Source organism: Chiloscyllium punctatum, chromosome 48, assembly GCF_047496795.1.
Source record: "Chiloscyllium punctatum isolate Juve2018m chromosome 48, sChiPun1.3, whole genome shotgun sequence".
Classification (NCBI taxonomy): domain Eukaryota; kingdom Metazoa; phylum Chordata; class Chondrichthyes; order Orectolobiformes; family Hemiscylliidae; genus Chiloscyllium; species Chiloscyllium punctatum.
Genome location: NC_092786.1, coordinates 61863282 through 61889434, shown reverse-complemented (window position 1 = coordinate 61889434; position 26153 = coordinate 61863282). Strand labels below are relative to the sequence as shown.

At 43.1% G+C, this 26153-nt stretch overlaps 1 protein-coding gene across 2 annotated transcripts in view; it reads left to right on the top strand.

The window, feature by feature from the left end:
• The window catches only part of sqor (sulfide quinone oxidoreductase), a 40093-nt gene that overhangs the window by 12326 nt on the left and 1614 nt on the right, over nt 1–26153 (top strand). Inside the window, exons 2-9 of one of the 2 annotated variants that reach the window (XM_072565440.1) lie at nt 9319–9548; nt 11897–12067; nt 12202–12255; nt 14623–14817; nt 15302–15511; nt 16281–16464; nt 21499–21566; nt 22418–22596. In XM_072565440.1, coding sequence (XP_072421541.1) covers nt 9336–9548; nt 11897–12067; nt 12202–12255; nt 14623–14817; nt 15302–15511; nt 16281–16464; nt 21499–21566; nt 22418–22596 — 1274 coding nt within the window. In that variant the 5' untranslated portion in view covers nt 9319–9335. Of the gene's footprint in view, nt 1–9304; nt 9549–11896; nt 12068–12201; nt 12256–14622; nt 14818–15301; nt 15512–16280; nt 16465–21498; nt 21567–22417; nt 22597–26153 lie in introns of both variants that reach the window. The other variant, XM_072565441.1, reaches the window with a different exon arrangement.

The window sequence follows — 26153 nt, the reverse complement described above, 5'->3', positions numbered from 1 at the left end:
ACCTAAGGGGCAATCTTTTCACGCAGAGTGTGGTGCTTTTACAGAATGAGCTGCCAGAAGAAGTGGTGGAGGAAGTTGGTGCAATTACATCATTTAAAAGACATCTGGTTAGGTATACGAATAGGAAGGGTTTAAAGGGATTTGGGCCAAAAGTTGGCGAACCGGACTAGATTATTGTAGGATATCAGGTCAACATCGGCGAATTGGACCAAAGGATCTGTGTCTGTGCTGTACATCTATTCATACCTGTTCTTACATGGGATGTCAGGATGATGAGTTGCATGGAGAGGTACTTGCAGGTGGCAGTGTTCCCATGTATCTGCAGCCTTTGTCCTTCTAGATGGAGGTGGTCGTGGCTTTCGTAAGTACTGTGTAAGGAACCTTGATGAATTTCTCAAATGCATTTTGTAGATGGTACGTACTTATGGTGGAGACAGTGAATGTTCGTGGAGGTGATGCCAATCAAGTGGGCTGCTTTGCCCTGGATGTCAAGCTGCTTGAGTGTTGTTGGAGCTGCACCCATCCAGGGCAAGTGGGGAGTATTCCATCACACTCGTGACTTGTGCCTTGTGGATGGTGGACAGGTTTCGTGGAATCAGGAGTTGTTACTCATTGCAGTATCTTAGTTGATTAAAGTTGGGGATGTTCATGGAGCTTACTTCTCCAGTGATTTGTGTATTTGTCTGCCAGCATTCACAGCTGGATGTCAGACTGAACTTAAATTTGATCTGTTGGTTATGGAATCGCTTAGATTCGTCTATCACTTGCTGTCTGGTAGTTTCCCCAGCTTCACATCTCGTTTATGGATTCATCTGCTCTGACATACCTTCCAGCAGCATCCATTGAACCAGGGCCAATCCCCTGGCTTGATGGTAGTAGCAGAGTGAAGGATATGGTGGACAATGAGATTGCTTTACTGCTGAGAGCCCACAGCACCTCATGGCTGCCCAGTCTTGAGTTGCTAGATCTGATTTGAACAGAAAATACTGCAAATGCACAGCAGGAAAGGCAGAGCCTGGAGGGAGAGAAACATTCATTAGAAAAGTTATTAACTTGACAAGTTTGGATGAGAGGTTATGAACTTGAAATGTTAAGACACCCACATGCACGCACACACCCCCAACAGATCTCCAGCATCTGCCACAGTTTGATTGTCTGTTTTGCAGTCACTGTGTCTGTTAATGTTGCTTCCTGCACTGTCACTGGTAAGCTTATGTACACTCACTGTGATTCATAATCATATCTTCAAGTTCTAGAATTGGCTGCTTTTGGAACTCTGTGGTTGATAATCCAGTAAACAGATATTCAAACTGTTTTCCTTTGAGCGATTTGAAGTATGTTTGAGCAGCAAGTGTAAGCTGGTAATATTCCTAAACTTTATTGTTTGTGTTCCATGTCTCCGTTTGTGAAAACATTTTGCTGGTAAAAACCATAAAATTAAATTACTTCAAAAAATTGGTTCAACTTATTGTTAAACAAGTTGCTTAGAAGTTCTAAAATACCATTGCAGCAAATCTTACATTTGTACAAGAAGGACTGATTGCACCTGAATTGTACAATAACTAATACACTGGCAGGGAGATCTGCTAGAGCTGCTTGGGAGGATTGAAACTAGTAAGGTGGGGTGGGGTGGGGTTGGTGGAGGGAAGGCCGAGTGCAGAGAAATAGTGAGGAAAGTGATTAGTCTGAGACTGCTACAGTTGGGAAAGGGAGCAAGTCAAACAGTCAGGCAGCAACAAAGCAGAGAACAAGGTAGGACTGATAAATTAAACTATTTCAATGCAAGAGGCCCAACAGGGAAGGCAGATGTACTCAGGACGTGATTAAGAACATGGGACTAAGATATCATAGCAATTACAGAAACGTGGCTCAGGGATGGACAGGACTGGCAGCTTAATGTTCCAGGATACAATGCTACAGGAAGGATAGAAAGGGAGGCAAGAGGGGAGGAGTGGCATTTTTGATAAGGGATAGCATTACAGCTGTGTTGAGGGAGGATATACCTAGGAATACATCCCAGGGAAGTTATTTGTGTAAACTGAGAAATAAGAAAAGGATGAGCACCTTATTGGGTTTGTATTATAGACCACAGAATAGTCAGCAGGAAACTGAGAAACAAATTTGTAAGGAGATTTCAGTTATCTGTAAGAATAATAGTGGTTATAGTAGGGGATTTTAACTTTCCAAACATAGACTGGGACTGTCATAGTGTTAAGGCTTTAGATGGAGAGGAATTTAAGTGTGTACAAGACAATTTTCTGTATATGGATGTACCTACTAGAGAAGGTGCAAAACTTGACCTACTCTTGGGAAATAAGGCAGGGCAGGTGACTGAGGTGTTAGTGGGAGAGCACTTTGGGGCCAGTGACCATAATTCTATTCGTTTTTAAAATAGTGATGGAGAAGGATAGACCAGATCTAACAGCTGAAGTTCTAAATTGGAGGAAGGCTAATTTTGGCGGTGTTAGGCAAGAACTTTTAAAAACTGATTGGAGGCAGATGTTCGCACGTAAAGGGACAGCTGGAAAATGTGAAGCCTTCAGAGATGAGATAACAAGAGTCCAGAGAGAGTATATTCCTGTCAGGGTGAAAGGAAAGGCTGGTAGATATCAGGAATGCTGGATAGCTAGAGAAGTTGAGGCTTTGGTTAAGAAAAAGAAGGAAGCCTATGTCAAGTATAGACAGGATAGATCGAGTGTATAGTATACAACAGTATAAAGGCAGTAGGAGTATACTTAAGGGGGAAATCAGGAGGGCAAAGAGCAGACATGAAAGGTTAAGGAGAATCCAAAGGGTTTTTACAAATGCAATAAGGACAAAAGGGGAACTAGGGAGTAATCAGATCAACAAGGTGGCCTTTTGTGTGGAACTGCAGGAGATGGACATAGTAAATGAGTTTTGCATAATGGAAAAGGGCATGGAAGATATAGAATGTGGGGGAATAGATAGTGACATCTTGAAAAATGTCTAGATGACAGTGGAGGTAGTGCTATATGTCCTGAAACGCGTAAAAGTGGATAAATCCCAAGGCCTGATCAGGTGAACCCTAGAACTCTGAAGCTTGGGAAGTGATTGCTGCGCCCTTTGTTGAGATATTTGGATTATCGGTAGTCACAGGTGAGGTGCTGGAAGACTGGAGGTTGGTTAATGTGGTGCCACTGTTTAAGAAATGTGGTAAGGACAAGCCAGGGAACTATAGATCAGTGAGCCTGACGATGGTGGTGGGCAAGTGGTGGAAATCTGGAGGGACAGGATTTACATGTATTTGGAAAGGCAGGGATTGATTAAATAGAACAATACAGCACAGAACAGGCCCTTCGGCCCACGATGTTGTGCCGAACTTCTATCCTAGATTAAGCACCCATCCATGTACCTATCCAAATGCCGCTTAAAGGTCGCCAATGAATCTGACTCTACCACTCCCTCGGGCAGCGCATTCCATGCCCCCACCACTCTCTGGGTAAAGAACCCACCCCTGACATCTCCCCTATACCTTCCACCCTTCACCTTAAATTTATTAAATTTAGGAATAGTAATCGTGACTTTGTGTATGGCAAATCATGTTTCACTAACTTGATTGAGTTTTTTGAAGAAATAATGAAGAGGATTCATGAGCGCAGACCGATGGACATGATCTATATGGACTTCAGTAAGGCATTCGACAAGGTTCCTCATGAGAGACTGTCTAGCAAGGTTAGATCTCATGGAATACAGGGGGAACTAGCCATTTGGATACAGAACTGGCTCAAAGGTAGAAGACAGAGGGTGGTGGTGGAGGGTTGCTTTTCAAACTGGAGGCCTGTGACCATTGGAGTGCTGCAAGGATTGGTGCTGAGTCCACTACTTTTTGTCATTTATATAAATGATTTGAATGTGAGCATAAGAAGTATAGTTAGTAAGTTTGCAGATGACACCAAAATTGGAGGTGTAGTGGACAGCAAAGTGGGTTACCTCAGATTACAACAGAATCTGGACCAGATGGGCCAATGGGCTGAGAAGTGGCAACTGGAATTTAATTTAGATAAATGTGAGGTGCTGCATTTTGGGAAAGCAAATCTTAGCAGGACTTATACACTTAATGGTACGGTCCTAGGGAGTGTTGCTGAACAAAGAGACCTTGGAGTGCAGGTTCATAGCTCCTTGAAAGTGGAGTCGCAGGTAGACAGGATTGTGAAGAAGGCATTTGATATGTTCTCCTTTATTGGTCAGAGCATTGAGTATAGGTCATGTGGCTGTACAGGACAATAGTTAGGCCACTTTTGAAAGATCGCTTGTAATTCTGGTCGTCTTCCTATTGTGAAACTTGTTGTGAAACCTGAAAGGGTTCAGCAAAGATTTACAAGGATGTTGCCAGGGTTGGAGGATTTGAGCAATAGGGGGAGGTTGAATAGGCTGGGGCTGTTTTCCTTTGAGCACTGGAGACTGAAGGGTGACCTCATAAAGGTTTATCAAATCATGAGAGGCATGAATAAGATAGACAGACATGGTCTTTTCCCTGGGTTGGGCAAGTCTAGAACTAGAGGGCATAGATTCAGGGTGAGAGGGGAAAGATATAAAAGGGACCTAAGGGGTAACTTTTTCACAGAGGGTGGTACGAGTATGGAATGAGCTGCCAGAAGAAGTGGTAGAGGCTGGTACAATTACAACATTTTAAAAGGCAACTAGCTGGGTACATGAGTAGGAAGGATTTAGAGGGATATGGGCCAAGTGCTAGCAAATGGGACTAGATTAAGTTAGGAATTGTGGTTGGCATGGCCAAGTTGGAACGAAGGGTCTGTTTCCATGCTGTACATCTCTACGACTCTATCAAAGTGTATTCAGTGCTTCAAATGAACTTTGTTTTGCCTGAGGAAGTGATTAGCCAACAGCCTAATTGGAGTGTTCGGGTAATTTGTTAGAAGTGATGCATCTTGACAGGATTGAGGAGAGGAGTGTCAGCTCATTGGCACAGTTTAAAGTGAGCGTATTGGGCAAAGGTCTATCGAGGAATTGGGGAATGCTGTTAAAGCCAGTGATTCCATGCTAATAAAAAGACATAGAGTATGACAATAAGAAAGTTTGCTAAGCCTTTATAAACACAAGTCATACTCACCTGGAGTATTCTGTCCTCCCTGGTTATCCCAGTCTAAGGTATGTCATGAGCTTTGAGAAGCTGCTGATGCAATTTACAGAATTTGTCCTCGGGATGAAGAACTTCAACTCAGTGAGGAGACTTGAGAAGCTGGGATTCTTCTGCTTAGAGAAGGGAAGGTGAATTTCACAGAAGTGTTCAGAATTATGAAGGTTTTTTTTAACCAAGGAAATAAGTAGGGTAGAAATTGTTTGATTGATAGAAGGGTCAGAGATTTTTGGAAATTAACAGCCAGATTTGAAATGAGAAGTTTATTTTCATGTAAGTAGGCACGGAGACTCAATGGTTAGCTGCTTCAGTGCCACGGACCCAGGTTTGATTCCACTATCTGTGTGGAGTTTGCACATTCTCCCCGTGTCTGCATGGATTTCCCCTGGGTGCTCCAAAGATGTGCAGGTTAGGGTGGATTGGCCATTTTAAATTATCTCATAGTGTCCAGGGAAGTGCAGACTTAGTGGATTAGTCATGGGAAATGCAGGATTACAGGGGTAGGGTTGGGGGCTGAGTATGGATGGGTTGCTTTTCGGAGAGTCAGTGCACACTCAATGGGCTGAATGGCCTCTTTCCACACTGTAGGTATTCTATGAAATTATAATCTGGAATGTGCTGCCTGAAAGTGTGGGGAAGCTGGTTCAGGAAAAACCTTCTAAAAGGAATTGGATTAATACTTTAATTTCTTGGATGGAAATTTGCAGGTGGTGGTATTCTTATGTATCTGTTGCCTTTGCCTTCAAGATCATAGTGGTCACATGTTTGGAAGGTGCTATTGAAGGATCTTTGGTGTATTTCTGCAATGCATGTTGAACATATTGCTACCACTGAGTGTGGGTGCTGGAGGGAGCGGATGTGGTGCCCATCAAGCAAGGTTGTTTGTGCTGGATGGTGTCAAGTTGCTTGTGCTGTCAGAGCTGCACCCATCCAAGGCAAGTGAGGAGTATTCCTTCATGCTCCTGACTTCTGTGTTGTAGATTGTGGGCAGTCTTTGGGAAGTCAGGAGGTGAATTCCCCAGCATATTCCTTGCCTTGGACCTGCTCTTCTAACCACAGCATTTTACATGGTTTGTTCAGTTGAGTTTCTCATCAATGGAAACCCCAGGATGTTGATGGTGAGCTATTCAGTGATTTTAAAATCATTGAACATGAGTGGGGATGATTGGATTCTGTCTTTTTGGAGATGGTCAGTATTTGGTGTTTGAGTTGTGAATATTCATTGCCACTTTTTAACCTAAACTTGGATATTGTCCAGAGCTTGTTTGAACATGGTCTGTTTTAGTGGCTGAGGAGTCGTGAATGGTGCTGAATGTTGTCCAACCATTAGAGAATATGACCACTTCTGACCTTATGATGGAAGCTGAAACTAGTTGGACCTAAGCAGAAGCAGCAAGAGGCTAATTTTTATTTTAGAAAGCTTAAATATTAAGGTGATAATCTCTGGATTGCTACCTGATCCACAAAAAAAGGCATTGGGTAACTAAGAACAGAGAGCTGAATATGTGATTCAAAGATAGACGTAGGGAAAGAGTTTTCAATTCATGGGGTACTGGTGCCATTACTGAGGTTAGAGGAAGCAGATCATTGTGACTATTTTCACCAGGCATTCACTAAATATCCTGGAGAATCTCAGAACCAGTTCTTGGGCATTTGCAAAACTCTTCCAAATTCTTTCCTCTGAATTGTGTAAGAATGAATATTCCTATCAACTAGCTGCTGGTCATTTTGCTGATGAATATCAGTGACCTGAAGGAAGGTGGATTTGTAATTGCTGGAGCTGACTCTTCATAATTAGGTAAGTGCACCTGCTGAGTTAATCATACAATGACACCGCAACAGCAGGAGGCCATTTGGCCCATTGTCCCTGTGCCCTCTCCCCAGCTATTTGAAAATGCTATTCTCTTGCTCTGTATGTTGTCCTGACCTCGTCAACTTGGTGTCATGATGTAACTGGTGTGGGATATGGGTAAATTAATGTTACTTCTGCAATTCTGCAATTCCATTTTACAAAGTAAAATGAACTCACACCAGTGTGTAATTGTTTTAGCCACGAGCTGAGTCAACAAGAATGGAAACTATGTGGAGGAAATATATAATTGTTTTTGTATTAGCTAAAATTGTATGTCAGAATGAGATGTGCCAGTAAAACAATGGTAGACATTACGGGCAAATAGATAAGATGTTGTGAGGGGATGAAGTTAAGCTAGATACGCCTGTACAAACAGTAGGTATAAACATCTGCTTCCCACTTTTACAAAAAGACAGCAACAAACCCCAATTAAAAGGGTCATAGGGATCAGAACGGCCTCGGGAAAGGCACAGATGAAGGGGGTAGATAATGATGAAGAAAGAATATGCCTAACGATGACCTACAGCAGGATGAGGTCAAACAGCCTTGTGAGGCCAGGAATAAGCATTTTGTCACAGACAAGGCCGGATAAGGCAAGAGATAAACAGGGGTAATGGGGGCTGGTCTTAGGGAAGTGGACGATGTAAGCAGGGGAGGAGCAATGTAAAACAAAAGACATCAAATCATATAAATATTATGTATGAATTGAACTTGGTGTGTGTATGTCCTCTACCTTATAGGCACTGGACATCTCACCCACTTGCAAGTGTAAAATAAAGGACACTGCTGATTCAGATTTTGTCTCGGACTGCAATTATTAAGGTGTGTGAGCTTTGTTTCTCACACTGGGAAGGTAGGGCTGATAATTGAGCTCTTTTGTTCTCTCAGCTTTCGCAAGTTATACAACATCCCCATGAGACACCAAACTAACCAATTTTCCTGATTGACTACTGCTCTGGACAAAATCAATTCACACCGGGTTTCATCAGTAGAGTAAAATAAATGTCTTTATTGTAGCACACTTAACTTTAATAAATAACAGAGAGAAGAAAGCACTTCTAATCAACTACTATGTAGTTTAAACTATATCCCTTCAAAACCCATGTACGCACTCAATTACAATTGAGGAGTGTTGTCAAACAGAGATCTAGGGTTCCTTGAAATTGACCTCCGATAGGGTGAAGAATAATCACGAGGGGCATAGATGAGGTAAATAGCCAAGATTTTTACCCCAGGGTAGGGGAGTGCAAAGTTAAAAATGGCATAGGTTGAAGGTGAGAGGGGAAGGATTTAAGAGGGACCTGGGGGCAGTTTTTTTTCCCACACAGACAGTGGTATGTGCATGGAATTAGCTGACAAAGAAAATGGTAGAGGTGGGTATAATTGCAACATTTAAAAGGCGTTTGGACAGTTACATGGATAAGAAGGGTTTAGATAGATATGGGCCAAACAGGCCCAGTTGACTTGATCAATTTAGGAAACGTGGTTGGTATGGATGAGTTGGGCTAAAGGGCCTGTTTCTGTGGGCTGTATACCTCTGACAGCTGCCCTGGCATTTACAGCTTTTAACAGTCTCCAGCTGCATCAAGCAGTTAGGCAGAATTTCCTTGACTTGAAAAATTCTCAGTGTTGCTCAGTTTTATTCTGCCTCTTACTGATTCCAAAATAAACAACTTTGCATTGCACAGCTCAGCAAACTGTAACATTCTATTTTTAATTTGCAAAAGCACCTGCTTTTTTAGCTATATAGCAGTAATATTTTCATTTAATTTTATAGTCCCCCAAAACACAAGATAAATGCTGTCTTACGCTAGTGATGAAGTAATAGAATTTGTGTTTTTGTCTTGAAAATAAATCACGGTTTGCCTTCCTCGCAAATTTCTGTGGTTCAGTTTCCTGTTGCATGTGGAATTTCTGGTAATATTCCTCATGGATAGAAGTTCTGGCTAGGACTATCAAATGACTCCTGTTATTTGTCAGAAGAGAAAGACAAAGGGAGGAAAAAAAGAGTAGAAAGGTCATTCTTTTAGGAGAGTCAAGTACTGAGAAGTTGTACTATGATATCCAAACATAGTTAGGATCTGAGATGTGTCATGTATGGAATGTAACAGGGCGATGTTAGTTTGGTTATCTTTTGTCTTTGATTTATCACTTGATTATCTTTGTTTGAAGGTTTGTTAATCATTTGTGTTATCTCTCCTTGGGAGGTTTAATCGGTTGCACAAAGCCCTGATCAGTGGGTTATGCAATGTCAGTGGGAGAGGTGGCTCTTTATGAATGGGGAGTTATAACAAATGAGTTCTCTAACAGAGTTTTACGGTATTTTTAATCAGTTCTTTGATTGCAGAGTCTCACTGCATCAAGATGACGGCTCTTCAAGTTCACTTGAAGCTGTACAGATCTGGGCTGCAGGCTTGCAGTACTGGAGTCAGGAAATTCTCTCTTTCACCAAATGGTGCGTCCCAAAGTCACTTTGATGTATTAGTGGTAGGAGGTGGAACAGGAGGAATTACCATGAGTGCTCGGCTGAAGAGAAAAGTGGGACCTGGAAATGTAGCCATAATTGAACCAAATGAGGTAAGAACCTTAACTTCCCTTACCGGAGAGCGCAATACCTTGAAGGATGAGTGAAGTTAGTGAGCTGGGGAAGTGCAGAGAAAAAGCAAGAACTCGAGGGCCACCTACTGATGGTGCAGATTTAAAAATTGGGGATGCTCAAGAGGCCAGAGTTAAATGAGCACAAAATTGAATCTGGTGCTGTAGGAAATTATAGACAAATAGAGAGACTTTGCTTTAAAACCATAAACCTTCACCCATCCTTCATGTTTTTTTCAAAATCAACCTGTTCAGATGTTATTACAAATTTCTGGAGCAGGTGGGACTTGAAATTTGACCTTCTGGTCCAGAGGCAAGGACACCACCAGTGCGCCACAAGAGCCCCTTTACAAGCTGCCCTTCATCCCCTTCAGCTCAACAGCTAAACCCCTATCCCCCATCCTAATTAACCAACTCCAGGCCCAGTGATGAGATATTTCTGGTTGCCTGGCAGTGCTGTTCACTGCTCACCACATCAGTGTTAGTGAAGGAAGAGAGAATCCTGTGGGGCATCAGCAGACTTGCTTATCACCCTGATTCATTTCAGCAGTTTCTGTGTTGGCTACTGCTTTTTACGAAACATCCTGATCCAATTGGCTTCAGTAGAAACAAATATCTCTTAATGTTGGCACCGTTGACTATAACCATCATGTTGCAATATCTCTCATCCTTGGTCTGGTCAGTGCAACTGCCCTCACCTCCTAACATTTGTCTATATTTAATCAAAGCCAGTCAACCTCCATTCATAACATCTCTCGTATTACCTGCGCTGTGTTATCTCTATTGTCATCAAAGAATCTTTTTGGCAAGATTCTGTCAACTCTCTATCTCCCTACCTTGGCCATTTGCTGCCTGTAAATGATTCCACAATTTGTTCCATATCCAGTACTGGTTGAGTTTCAGTTTTACCCCACTGTAACATTCTGCAAAGCAGAGTCTGTTGTTTTTGGTACCCACCACAACATCTCTCCCTAACTCTGTGTCTGAGGCTGAATCAGGCTCTTCCTCTGTAATTTGTCCCCTGTTTGACCCTGAGCTGAGTTTCTGACTATAGAAACTCTCCAATTCAAAGACCACCTACTTCCACCTCCACATTGTCACCCATCTCTATCCCTGTCTCAGTTCAACTGCTGCTGAATCCCTCAGCCAAAGCTTTTGACTTGCAGCCTTATTTTATATTCCCAGGATCCCCTGGCCAGTTCCCCATTTTTTTTTGACCCACTGTAAACATGGTACTTAACAAAATCTGTGACCTGTAATTTATCCCAAGCTGCCTTACTTTCTCATCTCTCCCCTTATTCACTGACCTACATCGACTCCTGTCTACCTGTGCCTCTTCCTTTGTTAGCTTGAGCTCTCATCTGGAACCCTCCTACCCTCAAGCTGCGTCCCTTCTTCTCTGCGCAAACTTAGTCCCTCAAAGTTGAACACTTGAGCATTACCTACAACACTTTAATCGTTGCCTCAGCAGCAATGGCTGTCTGCAGCTACCAAATCCCACTCTATTCCTCCCTCTAATAACTCCTCACCAGTAGTCCCTCCTTTAAACATTCATTTCTTTTGCATCTCTCCAATTTTTCTTCATCCCTTTGGGTTCCTTTCTAGCTCTATCCTTGTGAATATCTTGACTGCTCTCAACGGTCTCCATGTGCTTTCAGTAACTATAGTCCGGTTATTGTGCTAATTCAGCAAGGCTACTCTTGTATTCCAAGCCCTGTTCATAAAGTTGCTTTTATGACTTTGGGAGCAGTTGTCATACAATAGAACCCTGGGCTGATTACATACTGTCAGTTTTGTGGAAGGTTATAGGACTGATTTGACTGCTGTTTTTAGAACTTAATGAACCGAGTGGCTCACCCTTACTGTAAATTTTAGAATGGAGCTTTGCAAACATTGGCATAATGACTTCATTGTTTGGCAGCTATGAACAGAGTGACTTTGTTCCAGAGTGACTTTGTCCAGGTCGACCTGAACCCAATATACCGGCCACTGCAGCGGACAGCTGGAACTGACAACTGGAAGCGGCAGAGACAGGCCACTATAAATGCCGGAGGAAACAGCACAGAAGCGCTTCACAGGAGGCTCCCAAGCACTGAGGATGTCACCTAGACAGGGGACGAAACGTTTGCAACACAAATTCCCAGCTCGGCGAACAGAACCACAACAACAGAAATTATCATAGTTTCCAAACCTCCTCCCACCTCGGTGTTTTACTATTGTCAGGATTGGTCATTAGGGGAAGTCTGTGCCAATGGCATCAAAGGGAGGAAGCACTTCCTTTATTCTTTAGTTTTATATTTTCAATCTTCTTTGTTGGATGTATCTTCCAGAAACATTACTATCAGCCCATGTGGACTCTGGTGGGTGCTGGAGCTAAACCACTGAACAAATCAGGGAGATCAACAGCCAGTGTTATCCCATCAGGAGTCACGTGGATCAAGTCCAGTGTTCGGGAATTTGATCCAGACAAAAGTCTTGTCCGTAACGACGATGGCACACAGGTGAGAAACACTGGGTTCCGTCTGTGGGTCAGCTGGCTCTCGGGTAGGACCTGGAGGCGTGCAAACTTTCTCACTGTCAGAATTTGGATGGTTCATTTTATGAATTCATTATATTTCTTTTAATTTTATTTTAGGTCTCCTACAAATACTTGATTATTGCTTTGGGATTGCAGCTAGAATATGAAAAGGTATTTTTTATACTGTTTTCTCCAGATTTGGTGGGGTGAGTTCCCACAAGAATGTATTTTCAGAGTTTATATTTGAATTTCTAACTTGGGCTTTTATTAAATCATTGATTACATTTCTATAGCTGACCGAGCAGTGTCCTAGTTCCTGTCACATTATGTTCCTCAACTGATGAATGCTAAGGGTATGGAACGCTTTGCCTGCAACAGTAGTAGATTCGCCAAGTTTAAGTGCATTTAAGTCGTCATTGGACAGGCATATGGACGTACATGGAATAGTGTAGGTGGGATGGGCTTCAAGTTAGTACGACAGGGCAGTGCAGCATCGAGGGCCAAAGGGCCTGTACTGCGCTGTAATGTTATATGACCATTTTATTAAAAAGACATCCCTTTTACCAGTTTCTGGACATCGTGGAGTAGGGAGAGGGGTGTGAGGGGAGGGGTGTTGGAAGAACAGCGAGGAACAACATTTAATTGTCTTTTTGGAAGCTGTGACGTCAATCTTGTAAATGTTTAATTTCTCAAGGTGGTCTTCACTAATGATTATTTGTTCAAAGCTCAATATTTCTGATTGCACATTTTAACCTGTCACTTGTATAGTAAGTTAGCGAAGTCTGTGCCACGTCTATTAACACACTGTAACAGTTTGCTATTAGCAATAATCAGTTTCTCTGTTGCTGTCAGAAGTTATTGCTCATATCACTGTGCAGTCTCATGTACATAGGCAGTGTTCTCCATGTACCCCTCTGTTTCCCCCGCTTTAGGAAGTTTACCATTTCTCCCATGTTGTTCTATCACTGATTATGTCTGAGATGATATAAACGATTTTATTGGCTATTCCTTCCATGGCATTTTTTGACTTGAGAGATTTTTTTTGTTGATTGGCCTTTGGTTGAATAGCGTTGCAACTTTGTGAAGTTGCTCCAATCTGTTGTTACATATGAGACTGAATTGTTACATTCAAGCACTTTGGCTGCTGAGGTTCTGTCTGTGGGCAAGGTCAGCTCAGCAGCTGTCAGAATAAACAAGGAGTAGGAGTGACCAACAGATAATCCCAACGTACACAGATTTTATCCGAGGAAAGCACATGCCCTAGGAGTTTTGACAGATATGCATTTGACAGATTTGAATGTGTTTCCTGTTCGGTGTTTAACCATGTGCCAGAAGACTGTTAAATGTATTGCTTGTGGATTACAATTATTCAATTCACTGTCACCTGACTGAGGAAAGATACGAGGTGTCTCAATCGCAACCTCAGCTTCCAGAAGCTGTGCCAAGTGCTGTGCCAGAGTAGGTCAGAGGTAGGAATCCTGCAGCAAGTAACTTGTCTCTTATCTTTCCTGCCAACCCCTTTCCTGTCCACCATCTACAAGGCACAAGTCAGGAGTGTGATGGATTACTCCCCACCTGCCCTAGATGGGTGCATCTCTAACAACACTCAAGAAGCTTGACACCATCCAGGACAAAGCAGCCCCCGCTTGATCGGTACCATATCTTCGAGCATTCACTAAAATGAAATGAAGAACAGATGTAGGCAATCTAAAGCAAAAATGGAAATTGCTGGAGAAACTGAACAGGTCCAGCAGCATCCATGGAGAGAGAAACTGAGTTAACGTCAGAACTATTCTGCAAAGGATAACTGTGCTCAACTGTTTAATTCAGTTTTCTCTCCACAGATGTTGGGAGACCTACTGAATTTCTCCAGCATCCTCTGTTTTTGCTCTGTGCTGCTGGAGGGTCAGGACCGAGGGTGGTGTTGGGGGTGATGGAGTTGGTTGAACTGAGGCCCTGTCTGTGTCCTTGGGTGTATAACAGTAAAAGCTGGGGAATTCATCTCAAGCCCCTGGGCTAACATTTATCTGGGTGACTATTAGCAAATAAATCATTTGTTTCATTGCTGTTTATGGGACATGGCTGTAGTAAATTGGCAGCAATGTTTCCTATCTGTTTTATAAATAGAAATTTCTCTTTAGAAAGAAAGTTTTCCTCTATCAGCACATGAATAAGATTTGTCCACACTCTACCACTGTTCTTCCATCAGATTTGCTGCAAGTTAGATATGGTAACAATGTCTTCAAAGACAGTAATTCCTACAACTTTGCACATTTCTAGCAATGGTAATGTTCAGTAACTGGAGACCAACCCCTTCCTGCTCTGAAATCTATTCCCTTTGTGTAGACAATGACTTCCACTGATTAATGGCAGAAGTAGTACATTGTGGGTGTACAAGTGACTCAGGGAATGCAAAGCCCCTGCATGATCATTTCAGTCAAGTTATTCCCAAACCCGACCAATTCACCCGGCTTGTTTCCAGTCCGACAGCAGTGTGGATGCCTGTAATGGACAGTTATTTTGCATTTTATTTTTCAGATTAAGGGACTTCCTGAGGGGTTCAATGATGGTAAAATTGGCTCGAACTACTCTGTAAATTTTGTTGAGAAAACATGGAAAGCCTTACAGGATTTTCGTGAGGGAAATGCCATTTTCACCTTTCCCAACACACCTGTTAAATGTGCTGGGGCTCCACAGAAGATCATGTATCTGTCTGAGCACTACTTCAGGAAGGTATCCAACTCATTTGATTGTCTAAATTTGACTTAGCATACATGTTCCAAATCTTTTCTCATGTTCAATGACACCATTTTGAGTAAGAACAGGAAGACTGAGCTTGACCAGAAGGGTCACTGTGGAAGCTCAGTGTGAGGTGAATTTTGTACTATCTTGATGATACAAGTAGATAACTTGAGGCTTGTGATTAATAAGCAGACTGAGATGTAAGGTTCACAATGTCTGTTTCACTGGCCCCCTGCTTTTATCAATCTGAATCAGTTGGTGTAAGCAAAAGAAAGTGCTCAATGTAAATGCTATCTTAACATGAAGCACATCTTCCTGTTGGAAACTGGAGATTGGTGTAGTATGCACCAGGGCTCCTGTCCTCCCGAGGTTTAATTTCTTTCAAAGGGACACAATTCTTTACATCTGTGCATTGATAGTAAATATTACAATTACTTTCTGTCACTGCTGAGGTCTTTATCTTTCTGGTCCTAAGTTTGGGAAACGGCCAAAAGCAAATATCATCTACAATACTTCGCTGCCCGTAATCTTCGGAGTGAAGAAATATGCTGATGTTCTTCTGGAGATTGTAAAGGCCAGGAACATTGAAGTAAATTACAGATTGAATCTTATTGAAGTCTGCACAGACAAGAAGGAAGCTGTATTTGAAAAGTTGGACCATCCAGGGGAAACCAAGACTTTTCAGGTTAGCTTTGATAATTTAATCTCCTGGCATGCTTTCCTTACCCGATACTCCCCTTGACCTGTTCCCTTCACCCAGGGGCTCTGCCTGATGGAAAGCTGTGGGCATGAAACAGTGAGGGACCCATATTGACTGTTTCACAGGTTGAATGTGTGTGTGTGTGTGTGTGTGTGTGTAGACATCCAAAATGTTGCAAACGCTTCATTTATATTGGTATAGTTTCTCAACTTTGAGGCTCCCTCACTCAGTCATAAAGATATACAGCATAGAAACAGACCCTTCAGTCCGACTCGTCCATGCTGACTCGTCTGGTCAGCATAGACTAAATAAATCTAGTCCCATTTACCAGCAATTTGCCCATATCCCTCCAAACCTTTGCTATTCGTATATCCATCCAGATGCCTCTTAAATGTTGCAATTGTACCAACCTCCTCCACTTCCTCTGGCAGCTCATTCCATACAAGCACCACGTTCTGTGCAATAAAATTGCGCCTCAGGTGCCTTTTTAAATCTTTCCCCTGTCACCCTAAACCTATGCCCTCTAGTTTTGGACTCCCCCACCCCAGGGAAAAGACCTTGTCTATTTGCCTTATCCATATCCCTCATCCAGAGTGACAGGACAGGGGGAGAGATCTTATGGTTTGGCATAATTGGGGGGCAGCTTTGCAAAGCAGTTTATTACTAGACCATTTGCTTTGAATGATGCTCCTGTTGTACAGACATTTCCTGTCTTCCCAGAGACTGTAACCTTTCATTCCTGCTGTGTTCACAGTATGAGATGCTACATGTCACTCCTCCAATGGCACCTCCTGATGTGATTCAAAAAAGTCCATTAGCTGATGCAGGAGGCTGGCTTGATGTAAACAAAGAGAATCTACAACACAGGAAATACTCTAATGTGTTTGGTATTGGAGACTGCACCAACCTGCCGACATCAAAAACTGCAGCAGCAGTCGGTAGGTTGAAACCATACTAGCATTGGGGGATATTCTCAATGGAGTGGAGAGCCACTTCAAAAAGGAAGGGTCTTTGAGACAGATTGTCAGTGTGTTGTCTCAAAGTGCTGGAATTGTACAGAGTTAGGGAAGGAAGAAATGGCTCTGAGAGAGACAGTCACTGCAAAGAGATCTAAAGGATGAAATGGGAATGTGTGTAAAGTACTGTTCACAGGGTAAAGGTAAAAATCAGTCAAAAAATGTGGTGCTGGAAAAGCACAGCTGGTCAGGCATCTCTTCATCCTGATGTTTGAAATGTCGACTCTCCTGCTCCTTGGATGTTGCCTAACCAGCTGTGCTTTTTCAGTACCATACTTTTTGACTCTGATCTCCAGCATCTGCAGTCCTTGCTTTCTCAAAGTTAAAAATCATACAACACTCAGTTATAGTCTAACAAGTACAGTACTAGCTTTCGGAGCGCTGCTCCTTTGTCAGGTAGCTGGTGGGGTCCCAGTCTAACACCAACGCCAGCACCTCCACAGCTTCACAGGATAAAGGTTTCCTGTTATTGTACAGACTCAACATGCTTTCTTTAACAAATGCTAGAAATACCAGCAGCCTGGAGCTTCTGCGATATCTGACTTCAGAATCTGCTTTGAGTGAATAGTTAAAAAGCAGAGATTAGTTTTTGCACTCTGTATCAAGTTGCAGACAATGCAATGAGCTTTGCTGTGTCACAATTTCCCAGGATCTGCTGTAGGTTATGGATTTAATCTTTTGCGATAAAATTCAAGTATAATCTGCCTTATGAGCGACACCAGTCTGGATGTTTGATTTTTTTTTAAAGTACAACTGTAACGAGGGCCGGTGACTGTAGAGGCATTGGTCAGGAAAACTATCCGAAGTGTTTGAACTAACGGCTGCTCATTCAGATTTATAATCGTGTGATCCCGGACAGATTAAGTTGTGGTAGAAATCCGGAGACTCACTGGACTTTGTTGCTTTCCCTTCTCGTGTGTTTCTGGTTAGAGAGTAATCATTAAGTTGAATGTTGATAGATTTTAACCTGGGGAAGAGAGAGTTAAGTCATTTGAGAGTGTGTTTTCTGTGCATATGTTAGTGACTGTTTGTTTCATTGTAAATCTTTCAGTTTACCATATGCTGAGAAATCTAACAGAACGTACTGGTTTGTTAAAGTCCTAACACACAGCTCTTGCTTCTGCTTGGATGTTCAAGGACAGGTTGCACAGTAAAGCAATGAGTTGAATGGGCAAGTGGCATTGATAAACCAGGTAATCTTGAGACCTGTTCCTGCATCACCTCCACATGTCTAGCCCTTGCTCCAATATTCCATTTTGAACAAAGTAGAGTGGTTTTGATAAAGGTTTGGTTCCAAGATGCCTCCCTCTCCTGTCAGAGTTTGAAGAAATTTTTACCTCCTTTCAGCATAAGGAAATAGAATCAGGTTGAAATTTATCATTGCATGAGTGAAATAATTTGAACGTACAAAGATTTGAGTGAGCCTGGGGGATCCAAGATGGCGGCGATCTGATAGGTCTGCTCTGTTGGACTCTGCACCAAAACCCAAGTAAGGAGGGCTTTCACCACCGCACGCACGCGCACGCACACGTAATCCATAAGAAAAATTGATAAAACAAAGTAATACAAAATGCCTAGAATCTTTTAAATTCTGATTCTACCATTCTGGGAATAAGGTGAGCAAAGGAAAGGGAGTAAGAGGATCTCAGCAAGTGGGACACTCCCCTACAGTTATGGGCACACCCACAGCCATGGACCAGACTCCTGTGGCAGTGCCTTTGGACCTATTGAAGCAGCAAAATCTCATCTCAGAATTTTAAAAATTCTGAGAGAAAATCTAATCGGCATTGGAACTGATCTCTGCCATGCTACAAACTCTTGAGCAGGAGATCCGAACGCTGAATCGAAACATTGAGGTGGATGAACAAAGGACTGTGGCGTTGGAGATTGTGGTGTAGAATTCAGAGGGGCAGATCCGAACTCTGGAAGGCCAGGTTCGGGCCCTGCTGAACCACATCAACTACCTTGAGAGTAGAGGTTAAAGGAAAACCTTACTGATAATCGGGCTCCCAGAATGTGAAGGTGAGAGCCTGGTCAGCTTCTTGGAGCAGTGGCTCCCGCGGCTTCTGGGGTTGGGAGTTGAGTCGGGCCAGGTGCACGTGGAGCAGCCCCACTGGATCGCGATGTGCAGGCCTGAGTCAGATCAGTGCCCCTGTTCAGTCCTAGCTCGACTCCAGTGTTATAAAGAGAAGCAACTGATAATGGAAGCTTCCAGAAGGCTGGGAAAACACTCTCTCTCAGGGTCTGGTGTGCAAAAATTCGAAAATTATATTTTTTCAAGACTTCTCTGGGGCTATAATCAGCAGGAAGAAATCTTTTGATGAAGTCAGGAAGAGATTTCAATATCCAGTACTCTGAGATACCTGGCAGAACTGCGCTTTAACCATGAATGATCTGTTTACAATTTTGACTCAGCAGAGAAAGCAAGGGATTTTTGGACTCTGAAATAAATGGTCTGCGTCAGGGGGGTGAAAAAAAGCTATAGATGATAGCATTTCCTTTCCTTTCACGGTGGTTGTTCCTGCATGTCTGGCCCTCTTTTTTCTCTCTCTTTCAGTAATTTTTGTTATTTCTTTGTTTCCTTTGGGTGAGGGATGGTTATTTCTTATATTGAAGACGAATGGGGTTGATGTATGGAGGAGATGGGATGGGTGTCCACCTTTTACACTCAAGTGTATAAATAATAGGTTTTCTTTGTCTCTGTATTGGTTGAGTTTGGGGGCGTGTCCATAGCTGGAAGGGACCATAATGGTTGTAAGGTTTGGGACGAGTGCCCCCTATGGGCGAGGTGGGGGAAATCTCCAGCAATTTGTTGTTTAAATGTTTGTTTGTTAAATTTGAGTAGTTTTTAAGTTTTGGTAGTATTTGTAGTGGTAGTTTTTAGATTTTAAGTGTTGTGTTTTCTCCACTTGGTGCACCATGAGTAAGCTGCTTCCTCTCGGTGGGGCCATGGGCGGTCATGGCTAGTGGTTTGTTTAGCTGGTGCACCAGGAACATTAAAAGGAAGCCATTCCCTGATCAAAAGAAAGAAGCTGCTCTCAAAACTCAGAAAGGAAAGGGGGTGGGGGTGATCTTTGCTAGTTGGGGGGCTGTGCTGCATAATGACCCTAAGGCAGCGGTCCTTACGAACACCGTAATATTAGACAATTTTAACATTTGGAGAAGCAGCCGTCAGGGGTCTCCTCTCTCGCCACTGCTATTTACCTCAGTAACCGAACTGTTGGCGGAGGTTATTTGAGAAGACTCTGAAGTAGTGGTGCCCAAGGCAGGAATGGGAGAGCACAAAATTACTCTGTGCTGCTGATGTTCTCTTTTGGCTAACCCAGAAAAGTCTGTACCTTGGCTGACACAAAAAAATTGAATTATTCGGTACTTTCTTGGGGTATAAAATTAATTTTACGGTGGTGGTGGGGGGGGAAATGTTGCTGGTCATTGTAAAAGCCTGATCATCATTAACTCAGTCAAAGGGTAGAGAATGATATAACAGGGCAAGGGAAATCCACATAACTCCCTTTTAGTTGGAGCCTCAGGATTTAGGCCAGGTCAATGGGCTCTGGCTTTAAGGCATAGGAGGTCAAGGGAATCTCCTGTTTGGGAGACTTACTTGAGGGAGAGGTCTTGATGTCTTTTGACTAGGTAAGTTACAAATATGGGCTACCTACTAGGGACCTCTTCTGTTATTTTCAGATTAGGGATTATATACAGAGAAGGACCACACTTTTGGCTCAGCCCTACAAGTCTAACATGGAGGGGAGAGTGCTCTGGTGTGCAGGCACACTCTGTCATTTACAGATAGAGGGTGCCCTGGAGAGTAAGGCAAGATGCTATGGAGTCAGGAACTAGGGGAAGAAATTTCATTTGAAACATTGGAGGACATATGGGAGAATGTGAAGAAAATTTTGATAGCATAGCTTACGCTTTATTGCATATTGAAGATTCTGCACAGGGCCCTCATGGTCCTGGAATGATTAGGAAAGTTCAAGAAAGGAGCATCTCCAGAGTTCCTAAACGTAAAACAAGCACCAGCACCCTTACACATTGTCTGTGGTCATATCGTATGATCCATAGTTACTGAGGTGCCATAGCGAGTGAATTGGAGGGGATCCTGGGAATTGAACTTAGGGCAGATCTGGTGTTCCTTCTTCTGGGACTGCCGAACCTGCCTTCACGTGATGAACATGGGAAGAGATTATTCAACATTCTGGCGTATTGTGCAAGGAAAAGCATTTTACTGAACTGGATCTCAGAAAGCCCCTAGTTCTCATGGGATGGTGCACACTAGTGGTGGAACACGTTCCCCAAGATTATCTTAAGAATGTGGTGCACCAGAATACGGAACTATTTTATAAGACGTAGCAGCCCTTTTTAAATTATATAGACACCGACCTGTCAGCCATATTGACCAGGGCCTATATATAGCTGTGAAGGCAAGATTTGGTGGTTCAGAGGCCCTGGAAGGAGGAAGCTTGACATACAGGTACTGATGTTCCAGCGGACGGGAGCCACAGTGAGATGTGTTGAGTGATGTAATTTAATTTAATATAATTTCAGCTAAATTGATCCATCGTGATCTTATCTAATTTGATCTAATCTAATTTAGGCTAATCTAGTACAATTTAGGTTAATTTAAACTAATTTGCTAAGTGCAGTCATTTATTGAATCTTAGTGTGGAAAGATAGTTTTGCACCTGTGAAAACTTTGGTTTGTTCTGTAGAGTTGTAGGTAATTTATTAATGTTTTTGTAATATAAGATTGTTATACTCCTTTTTGTATTTTTATAATGTTGTAAAAACAAACTTTTTCAATAAAAAAAAGTGAATCAGAATAGACCGCAGCTGCAAGAACCAATAAAGGTTGGGTGAGTGGCAGGGGGAGGTAGATTTACTGAGAGTAGTTGCTGTTTAATCTCCATTGTACATTAAACATGATTTAAAAACCTTGATTTATTCCTTCAGCTGCACAATCTGCAGTCCTCAGTAAGACCATCTCAATGGTCATGAAGAACGAGAAGCCAACGCATAAGGTAAGAGCTGTTTCACATTAGCATCTCCGCTCTGCCTACATGCAATATCCACCCTGACCTCCCCCCCACCCCCCAAATGATATCCACCCTCACATCACCTCCCGGCAATGCCCACCCACCCTGACCACCTCTCTCTCTTTCTCTTTCTCTTTCTCTTTCTCTTCTCTTCTCCCCACCCCAACACATACACATACACACCTCCCCCCACACCCCCCTCTCAATGTGGCGCTGACCCTCCGACAGTGCGACTCTTCCTCTGTGCTTTCATGGTAATGGATTCCTTGAATAGGTTTTATTCAGAACACTATTTACAGGGCTGTGATGTCATAGACACAGAGTCTGTGCTTTCTGTTGCTTTTGTATGTTCTATACCTGGTGACTGAGTGTGAGGCTGGTACTTGTCATTCTGGAGTGTCACAGGTTGGGATACCAGGTAACTGTCTTAGAACTGTTCGTTCTGAAATCCATATCGTGATATAACATTATCTGTCCTTTTATATAAAACATCCCATGACACATGTGACTCCAGACTCTGTGATGCGGTTGAATTTTGACTGCTCTCTCGGCCAATAGGATTGGATAATAAATACTGACCTGGCCAGCCACACCCACATCCTGTGGATAAGAGAGGTTCTCACCAATGGCCTGGGGCCAATGTTTGTCCTTTAACCAACAGCACAAAAACTGATCATTCATGACATCAGAGTTTGTGGCAGCGTTTCTTACATTATAACAGTGACTACATTTTCAGGAAAACTAATGTTTGGGTGTAAAGGGTTTTCAGATCCTGGGGTTGAATCACTTCACAGTTCACTATAACAAGATTATGTGCTGAATGGTGTTTGTTTCAGTATGATGGCTACACCTCGTGTCCTCTGGTTACTGGTTACAATCGCTGTGTGTTAGCCGAGTTTGATTATGAAGCCCAGCCACTGGAGACTTTCCCTTTTGACCAGGGCAAGGAGAGGAGGAGCATGTTCCACATGAAGGCAGATCTCATGCCTCCTCTTTATTGGTATGCACTGCTCAAGTAAGTCCAATCGTTTAATTATTTTTCTTTATTTTCCCTGCTTTTTATAAGATAGAGTCATAGAGATGTACAGCATGGAAACAGACCCTTCAGTTCAACCCGTCCATGCCGACCAAATATCCCAACCCAATCTAGTCCCACTTGCCAGCACCCGGCCCATATCCCTCCAAACCCTCCCTATTCATATACCCATCCAAATGCCTCTTAAATGTTGCAATTGTACCAGCCTTCATTACTTCCTCTGGCAGCTCATTCCATACACGTACCACCCTCTGTGTGAAAATGTTGCCCCGTAGGTCCCTTTTATATCTTTCCCTTCTCACCCTAAACCTATGCCCTTTAGTTTTGGACTCCCCGACCCCAGCTAAAAGACTTTGCCTATTTACCCTATCCATGCCCTTCATAATTTTGTAAACCTCTATAAGGTCACCCCTCAGCCTCCGACGCTCCAGGGAAAACAGCCCCAGCCTGTTCAGCCTCTCTCTATAGCTCAAATCCTCCAACCCTGGCAACATACTTGCAAATCTTTTCTGAACCCTTTTCAAGTTTCACAACATCTTTCCGATAGGAAGGAGACCAGAATTGCACAGAAAATTCTAACAGTGGCCGAACCAATGTCCTGTAAGCAGCAACATGACCTCCCAACTCCTTTACTCAACACTGACCAATAAAGGAAAGCATACCAAACGCCTTCTTCACTATCCTATCTACCTGTGACTCCACTTTCAAGGAGCTATGAACCTGCACTCCAAGGTCTCTTTGTTCAGCAACACTCCCTAGGACCTTACCATTAAGTGTATAAGTCCTGCTAAGATTTGCTTTCCCAAAATGCAGCACCTCGCATTTATCTGAATTAAACTCCATCTGCCACTCCTCAGCCCTTTGGCCCATCTGGTCCAGATCCTGTTGTAATTTGAGGTAACCACCTTTGTTTTATTACTACAGATAAACAATATATAATAACACGTTAGCAATGAATGTCAGTACTGTCTGGCGATTTTCACTGGAAATGGATATGAACCTCTGGTGGGTTTTGAACCAACAAAATGGGCAATTGTCACAAGCACTGATCCTGATAATCCTGCACCTTGTGCTGGGGTTGGCACAGTGAGGACCTGTGAAGGCTGCCGCCTTCCTTTTGATAAGAAGCTCCTCTGTTGTCGTCACCCAAGGCTCCTTAATCTTACCTCCTCTTGCCTGTCTGAGAGGAACAAATTCATGCATCACTTGGAACAACTGCTCCTTAAACAATCTCCACATGCCTGTTGTGCCCTGTCTGTGGAACAGTTGCTCCCAGTCTGAACTTCCCAGCTCTTGTTTCATAGTGCCATAATTTCCTTTTCCCCAACTAAACATCTTCCCTTGGTAACCGCTCTTTTCCCTCTCCATGGCTATGGTAAATGTGAGGCAGTTGTGATCACTTTCACCGAAGTGCTCTCCCACTGCGAGATCTGACACTTGTCCTGGGTCATTGCTGAGCACTAAACCCAAAATGGCGCCTCCCCTCGGTAGTCTGTCTCCATACTGAGTAAGGAAACCCTCCTGAACACACCTGACAAAAACTGCTCCATCCAAACTATCTGTACTAAGGAGGTTCCAGTCAATGTTGGGAAAGTTGAAGTCGCCCATAACAACAACCCTGCTTCATCTGCATTTTTCCAGAATTCTGTCGGTCCAGAGTCCTTCGATCTCCCTACTCTATTAGGGGCTCGGTAGAAAACTTCCAATGACGTGGCTGCTCCCTTGCTGTTCCTAACTTCCACCCAGGAGAAAGTGAGGACTGCAGATGCTGGAGATCAGAGCTGAAAATGTGTTGCTGGAAAAGCACAGCAGGTCAGGCAGCATCCAAGGAACAGGAGAATCGACGTTTCGGGCATAAGCCCTTCTTCAGGAGAAGGGTTATGCCCGAAATGTCGATTCTCCTGCTCCTTGGATGCTGCCTGACTTGCTGCGCTTTTCCAGCAACACATTTTCAGCTAACTTCCACCCATACTGACTCAGTAGACAAACCTTCCTCAACAACCTTTGTTTCTGTAGCTGTGATGCACACTCTGATTAGTAATGCTACACCCCTCCTTTTTTTTTCCCACCAACCCTGTCTTTTTAAACCTTCTAAACCCTGGAACTTCAAACAACCATCTCTTCCCCATGTCTCTGTTATAGCCACAGCATCATAGTCCCAAGTACTGATCCATGCTGTAAGTTCATCACTCTTATTTCTGATACTCCTTGTGTTAAAGCAAACACACTTTAACCGATCTCTTTGTTTCATCTCATGAAAAACCTTTCTGATAGCTTCACTACATCTGTCACTGCCCCATCTGCAACTACCCTCTCTCAGGTACGTACCTCTGGTTCTTGCCCCCTTGCCAAACTAGTTTAAGTTAGTTTAATAGTTTAAATGTAGAAAACAGGAGCTGGCCTTTGAGCCAGCTCTGCCATTGGGTGATGACCATGGCTGTTCCTGCCAACCCTTTGATCCCTTTAGCCCCATTAACTTGTCTAACTCCTTTCTTGCAAATCTTGAGTTTTGGCCTCAACTGCTTTCTGCAAATTCCACAGGCTCACTGCTCTCTGAGTGAAGATATTTCTCCTCATCTCAGTCCTAAATAGCCTACCCTGTGTCCTTAGACTGTGACTCCTGCTTCGAGAATCCCTGTTTATTGGGAACATCCTTTGTGCATTTACTCTGTCTAGTTTGTTAGAATTTTAAACATTTTTATAGGGATGCCCCCTCCCAGTTCAATGAATGTAATCTGAACTGATCTAGTCTGTTTCCATTAGTCAGTCCTGTAATCCCCAAGTGAACTTTTCATTACACGAAGCATTGGTCACTACAGGCTCCAATGTTAACGAGTGTGTGATAGTTTCTGGAAAATGTATGATGCTGAATAAGACCGGTGTTTTCACTGGACTGGTCAGTTCAGGGGCTTGTCACTCCAGAGTCTGTGTAACATGATCAGCACACATCACTCAGCTCCAGGTGTCCCACGAACTTGGCTGAGATGATCTTCTTGACCTTCTAAATTTCCACGCTTGATGTTAACCATTCCTCTTCATTAGACAGTTCCTCCAAAACTCGGATTGGCCGAGTGAACCTTCTCTGGACTACCTCCAATGGAGCACGATATCTTTCTTTAGATAAGAGGTTCACACTTTTTCACCAGTGCCTTTTTTACAGTTTTAGCGAGGCCGCCCTATTTTGTGCTCCATTCCCTTTGACATAAAGGCATAAAGGTTAGGGGGGAGATGGACTTTTTCCTGGAGTTGGGAGAATACTCCTCCTGGTCCATAGGAACAACAAGAAAATTGAATGTGCCTTTGGTTGGGATTACAGACAAACCCCAGAGTAATTTGGGCAATCGATTTGACATGAGTTTCCGTGCAGAAGCGTTCATTGTTACAAAGCAGTAATGGACACAATTGGGAATAATTAGCCTTCCCCACCGAGGAAGAAACCCACTTTCAGTAATTAGCTGAAACAACTTCAAGGATGAAATTCGATGTAGATAATTGTGAGGTGATTTATATCAGTTGGAGACAATGTGGATGGACCA